General features: G+C 45.8%; 1 protein-coding gene across 2 annotated transcripts; it reads right to left on the bottom strand.

The window, feature by feature from the left end:
- Window positions 1-1,952: 1,952 nt before the first annotated feature.
- LOC106571796 (osteopetrosis-associated transmembrane protein 1) lies at window positions 1,953-6,571 on the bottom strand. Of its 2 annotated transcripts, none has more exons than XM_014145254.2 (6): window positions 6,104-6,568; window positions 5,502-5,616; window positions 4,649-4,746; window positions 4,381-4,491; window positions 3,129-3,294; window positions 1,953-2,626 (listed from the first exon to the last, which is right to left on the bottom strand). In XM_014145254.2, the coding sequence occupies exons 1-6, from the start codon at window positions 6,488-6,490 to the stop codon at window positions 2,571-2,573; spliced, it is 933 nt and encodes a 310-aa protein (XP_014000729.2). In that variant the 5' UTR covers window positions 6,491-6,568; the 3' UTR covers window positions 1,953-2,570. The 2 variants fall into 2 exon arrangements, with proteins under 2 accessions (XP_014000729.2, XP_014000730.2); XM_014145255.2 differs by having other exon boundaries at window positions 2,455-2,626; window positions 3,129-3,236; window positions 6,104-6,571.
- Between the last annotated feature and the right edge of the window lie 400 nt (window positions 6,572-6,971).

Genomic DNA, 6,971 nt, shown 5'->3' with positions numbered 1-6,971 from the left:
GCGGTCATCAGCTATCCCTTAGCTCAAAAAGCTATCACCAGTTTTGTACAACGCAACTCAGACCAGAGCATACCGGACCTATTTTCTCTCCATATCCGCGGATTTCTACCGCAAGCTCTGGACATTTACACCTGGATCTTGCAGCTAGCTAGCTGCTATCCGAGTGACTATTGGCTAACGTTGGTCCCGGACCTAACATCAATTATTCTGGAGCTAGCCAGCTGAAGAGTTCCATCAGCCAATCCTGGGCTACAATCACCTATCCGGACCCGTTTTACTGCCGATGCGGAACCCCATCGGGCCTTCACGACTGGACTACCGACGTTATCTGCCCGAGGGAGTTATCCAACTGGCCCCTCCTTCAAAACGTAACCTGAACGCCCATCTGCGGCCAGCTAATCGTTAGCTGTCTTATCGGCTGCTATCTGAATAGGTCTATCGGACAATTTTCTTGGGGCACTATAACTGTAACTACACTGCTCAAAAAAATAAAGGGAACACTTAAACAACACAATGTAACTCCAAGTCAATCACACTTCTGTGAAATCAAACTGTCCACTTAGGAAGCAACACTGATTGACAATACATTTCACATGCTGTTGTGCAAATGGAATAGACAACAGGTGGAAATTATAGGCAATTACCAAGACACCCCCAATAAAGGAGTGGTTCGGCAGGTGGTGACCACAGACCACTTCTCAGTTCTTATGCTTCCTGGCTGATGTTTTGGTCACTTTTGAATGCTGGCGGTGCTTTCACTCTAGTGGTAGCATAAGTGCAGCTCATCCAGGATGGCACATCAATGCGAGCTGTGGCAAGAAGGTTTGCTGTGTCTGTCAGCGTAGTGTCCAGAGCATGGAGGCGCTACCAGGAGACAGGCCAGTACATCAGGAGACGTGGAGGAGGCCAACAACCCAGCAGCAGGTCTGCTACCTACGCCTTTGTGCAAGGAGGAGCAGGAGGAGCACTGCCAGAGCCCTGCAAAATGACCTCCAGCAGGCCACAAATGTGCACGTGTCTGCTCAAACGGTCAGAAACAGACTCCATGAGGGCGTATGAGGGCCCGACGTCCACAGGTGGGGGTTGTGCTTACAGCCCAACACCGTGCAGGACGTTTGGCATTTGCCAGAGAACACCAAAATTGGCAAATTCGCCACTGGCGCCCTGTGCGCTTCACAGATGAAAGCAGGTTCACACTGAGCACATGTGACAGACGTGACAGAGTCTGGAGACGCCGTGGAGAACGTTCTGCTGCCTGCAACATCCTCCAGCATGACCGGTTTGGTGGTGGGTCAGTCATGGTGTGGGGTGGCATTTCTTTGGGGGGCCACACAGCCCTCCATGTGCTCGCCAGAGGTAGCCTGACTGCCATTAGGTACCGAGATGAGATCCTCAGACCCCTTGTGAGACCATATGCTGGTGCGGTTGGCCCTGGGTTCCTCCTAATGCTAGACCTCATGTGGCTGGAGTGTGTCAGCAGTTCCTGCAAGAGGAAGGCATTGATGCTATGGACTGGCCCGCCCGTTCCCCAGACCTGAATCCAATTGAGCACATCTGGGACATCATGTCTCGCTCCATCCAACAACGCCACGTTGCACCACAGACTGTCCAGGAGTTGGCGGATGCTTTAGTCCAGGTCTGGGAGGAGATCCCTCAGGAGACCATCCGCCACCTCATCAGGAGCATGCCCAGGCGCTGTAGGGAGGTCATATAGGCAAGTGGAGGCCACACACACTACTGAGCCTCATTTTGACTTGTTTTAAGGACATTACATCAAAGTTGGATCAGCCTGTAGTGTGGTTTTCCACTTTAATGTTGAGTGTGACTCCAAATCCATGGGTTGATAAATTGGATTTCCATTGATTCTTTGTGTGATTTTGTTGTCAGCACATTCAACTATGTAAAGAAAAGTATTTAATAAGATTATTTCATTAATTCAGATCTAGGATGTGTTATTTTAGTGTTCCCTTTATTTTTTTCAGCAGTGTCTCTCCATCTCAGCTGTCATCCACTTTTACATGGCAGGTATGTCACATTAAGGGACATCAAGTGCTTTCTGTCTGCCAGTCCGCCTGCCTGCCAGTCCGTGTCACAGTGGCGTTACAGTAGAGAGAGACAAAACCCATTTCTCATCTCTTGACACAAAGATAAATAATGAAATACAAAAAAATAAACTCCCCCTTGCTTATAAATCAGCAGCAGTCATGGTGCATTTCTATTGTGTGTATTTTGTTGTAAAAGCAATGGGTGGGGTGGGGGTAGGTGGTTCAAAGCGGGACATGAACAGTACAATTATAACAAATCTTTTACAAATATTCCGTTGTTTCCGTTTGCTATAATATCTTAGGAAAAGAAATACTGATGATTGGGATCCTTCTCGCCCACAGGGGGAGCTCTTTTTGACTTCTCTGTCGTTGCAGAACTGGTTGAAACCACAGTCACAGAGGAAATTACATTTGCATCCAGGAGAGGTTTTGGACAAACCAAAGGAACAGGGGGCTGAGGACGACAAACATTCCTCCCCATCCATTTCTTCATCATAACGCTTTCTTCCTTAACCTTCTCTCTCCTCAGCTTAACCTGTCCTGGATGTTCACGAGGCTGGTGTTGGACTTGGCTCGTTTGGCTGGAGAGGAATCAGGAAGTGTTACTGTTAGCCACCACCCATCACCTCTAAACAACATTTAACACAGGAACATTTCATCTAAGATTGTTGATTCACCATAATGACATGTGTCAAAGAAACAACGTAATGTATTACTCTGACTCTCCGGCTTAGATCGTTAGTAGGCCCAAAACCCACTATTAACAAGGAAACCCCTAAACCCACTATTAACAAGGAAACCCCTAAACTGCTCCCCTCCACCACTCCCAACAGCTTGAATTACCTCACCCCTCCTTCTCCAGCCCACATTATTAGGGGGCACTCATTGACGAACTCCCTTCTCCCCTTCAATAAAATCTCTATAAACCAGGAACATTCATGCAGGAGACACCCTGGCTTCCATACATACTTCACTTTAAAAACCTGTGACACCCCAATAAGGCCCCCCACCCTACAGCCTCCCACCCAACCAACCCGTCAAATCTTTCTGTGCAAGAATGGATGTTTTAAGCCGGTTACTCACGTTGTATGAGCTTGCGTTTCTTTTGTTCCGAGTGAAGGAAACTGCTCAAGTAGAAGATGATGGGCAGAAAGAGCATGAAGCTGGACACGGCGATGACAGGAACATTCTCTGCCCGGGGGAAGGAACAATTGAAATTCTTGCTCCACAGTCTGCGGGTCATATTCATCTGAAACAAGGCAAGATCCCCCCCCCACCCACCATCAACACAAGAGCTTAAAGAACCACAAAGGGGATAAAGTCTCTCTCTCTCGCCCACTTCTCTATTCTTAAGTCGCTCACTCTTTTTTTGTCCATCTGACTGCCTTGCTCCATTTCTGGCTTTGGCCTTCTGTCCCTAGTGCCCCTTTCTAGTTACTAGTCTCTACGTCACCTCCTCCTTTGAAACTCACTGGCACCACCAGAACTGGGGTGCGTCCCAATAATCTCTCCTTGTCCTGAAGTATGCACCCGTTCACTACCCCACTCAAGTTTAAAAGCATTGGATTGGTGTTGACTTGGGCTAGAGGGATTTTCCATACCAGTCATTTCCTTTCAAATCCATGAAGGAAATTGAGCAAGTGCACACTTTGACAGAAAGGAGTGATGATTGGGCCGCAACCCTGGTGACATCTCGCTGTTCCTTTCTCAATGGCTACGTTTAGACAGGCAATTATTGGCAAAAGATCTGATCTAATTAATCAAACAACCAATTTGTCTGCATGTCTAAACACAGCCTAAGAGCCCCCTAGTGGGTGCTGTTTTACATCTTCCACATATCTATTAGTTGTGCTCTCACTGAAGTGGGGAAGCTTGCTAAACTTTACCTTCTCCAATGTATTTTGCAGTCTCCTGGGCACTAGTGCACAAACAGACCTCTACTATATATAGCACGAAAAACTTTGACATTCCATATCTTTAGTGCACATTATACATTAATGTAGTCTCACGTGGCCATCCTTCCAAGTCTCGTTGACTTGACTATTGCAAGTCTGTAGTACTTCAGTATTAGATTTTGCGTTCGAATGGGAGCACTGGCATTCAACGCTTGCATTTGATTGGCTCCGAGGTAGAATAAATATTTAATTGGTTTGATAAGTGTAAACATGTCACTAGTTTCCATCTCGATGCCATCATAATCCACACCTTTTAATCGTCTTTTTGAGGAGAACTTCCCCAGGCTTTTGAACAATACGTGACAAGCCTGGGCTTCAGAGGCTAACATGAATGACAAAGCACAAGATGTAATGACAAACTGTGGCTGTGAAATACATACAGAGTCCTCAATGTCGATGCAGAGTGTGCGATTCTTCTCCATGCGGCTGTACAGCTCATTCAGTCCTCTGTATGTGGTCTTGCACTCCTTACATAGCGCTGAGTGGTTCCCCTGGAAAAAAATTAATAAATCACAAACAGTTGGAAACCGTTTTAGTAATTTATAAACTTCATCTCTATACTCCTCTCTCCCTCCCTAGTGGTTTTAGATGGCTTTTGGTATGCACTAGCTAAACAATCTTTCTCTTTGACTTACAACAGTGACCCACCTGTTGGAACTTCTCAAAACATCTGAGGGACTGGTTTAGAGTGGCCATGAAGTAAAGGGTGTCATTGGTCAGGCTGTGGAGTCCCAGGCTTACACAACCTTAGAAACAGGAAGTCAGATATCATTCAGAAATGATGTACCATGGCAGGGTTAAAGATCAAACTTGCATACTCTGCCTCCTGGCACACATCAATTATATTCAAAGAATCTATCACAAAAGAAATGAGGCAAGGAGAGGAAGCAAGGGACTTATTGAGACATAGAAAAGGTAATAATATACACTGAGCATACAAAACATTAAGAACACCTGCTCTGTCCATGACAGACTGGCCAGGTGAATGTTATGATTCCATATTAATGTCACTTGTTAAATCCACTTCAAATTCAGCTCAGTGTAGATGAAGTGAAGGAGACCGGTTAAATTATTTTTGAGCCTTGAGACAATCGAGACATGGATTGTGTACGTGTGCCATTCAGAGGGTGAATGGGCAAGACACGTGTGTTTGAACGGGGTATGGTAGTAGGTGCCAGTTTGTGTCAAGAACTGCAACACTGCTGGATTTTTTCACATTCAACAGTTTCCCATGTGTATCAAGGATGGCCCACCACCCAAAGAACATCCAGCCAAGTTAACACAACTGTGGGAAGCATTGGAGTCAACATAGGCCAGCATCCCTGTGAAACGCTTTCGACACCTTGTAGAGTCTATGACCCGACGAATTGACACTGTTCTGAGGGCAAAGGGGGTGGGGAGATACAACTCAATATTAGGAAGGTGTTCCTAATGTTTGGTATACATATCAGCAATAGGAAAAAAAGCTTCATGTGTTTATAATATAAGACAGTCCACCTACTGTTACATTCTGAACCAGTCCAGATGTCCTTCAGGTTGTTGTAGAGCAGGAACACCAACATCAGCCTATCAGAACGCAGGAGGCTGTCTCTGCAGCTCACATTCCCTGGGCCCATCTGGAAACAGACACACAAGCAGTCTCAATGAGGGCGTTTACCATCCCTATTGTTTAGCCTTACTAATTAGATTCTTATATTGAGGATTCAATGGATACAGCTTAAAGTACTGAGAAATTGATGTGGCAAAACATTGCCACTAGGCTATAGAATACCTATTTAACGCCCATTATGGCAACAGTCAGTCGTGGCTTTTGTTCTCCTAGTCACCAGGCATGTGACTAGGATGGCTAGTCTTGTGATCTCCTATTTCCCCCTACTACACAGTACACACCTCACCACTATACATGTTATACTGCAACCAGAGGCGCATTAGCAACGGTCCCATGACGCATGTGACAATGGCGCACGTATTAACCCATAGATGATATATATTAATTAACCCGCAGCACAGGACAAAAACATCGAAACGCATAATATTAAAAACACAATGATAAACTCAAAGAAGTCCACTGAGAAAACACAAATGCTAACTTACTTAGCCTACCTGGTCTGATGATATGTTTGTGTAAATTTCCATAAGGTTGTCGTAGGTGCCATAACAATTTTGGCACACTTTGACAGGACGCGCGGCGGACACCAAACAATTCACATATGTTGAATATCGCTGCCCAAAGATAGCCAGCAGCTCGACGCAGTAATCGCTGACCTCCAGATCTTCTGGAAACGCCGACAACAGATTGAGAGAAAAATAGGAACCGCGGCTAGGCTGAAACACGGGCGACTGCGACGCCACTGCCGCAGCGAGCTGCTTCAAGCCGTCTGCGCTCAACTCTGAACCCAGGATGGTGGAGTTCACAGCGACAGTAAACGTTTGAGCATTGCCATAATATAGCAACGCTATCAATAACGCAGCCACCTGGAAGATATACATGTTTGAAGAAGCACCTTCCAAACCGTGACTGTATTCCAAAACTCACTCTTCATAACAGTCCATCACTTCCTGTTCCTGGTGTGTAAAGCACGCGATGTAGAACCTGTCGAGTGATTGGTTGAGCCTTCTTGAGTGCGTGACGTCCCTCTAAGCCCTTACCAAAACATGGCGGACAATTTCTCTTGCATCGGATCTGAAACCATATTGTAATGAAACAGGCAGGGAGCAGGTCTCGAACCCTCGGCCTTCTTGCCCGAAGTCCAGCGCGCTATTGACTGTGCCCCAAAAGCATGTTCGTGTGGCAGATTTTATAAACCCAGGGTCGTTACTATATATATATATATATATATATACATACATACATACATACATACATACATATCTTTTAACAAGGCAAGTCAGTTAGGAACACATTTGTAGTTACATTGACGGCCTCCCAGGGAACAGTGGTTTAACTGCCTTGTTCATGGGCAGAAGTACA

Source organism: Salmo salar, chromosome ssa15 (genome assembly GCF_905237065.1).
Source record: "Salmo salar chromosome ssa15, Ssal_v3.1, whole genome shotgun sequence".
In the NCBI taxonomy this organism is placed as follows: domain Eukaryota; kingdom Metazoa; phylum Chordata; class Actinopteri; order Salmoniformes; family Salmonidae; genus Salmo; species Salmo salar.
Note: the sequence above shows the minus strand (reverse complement) of the source record. Positions and strands in the feature narration are given on the sequence as shown.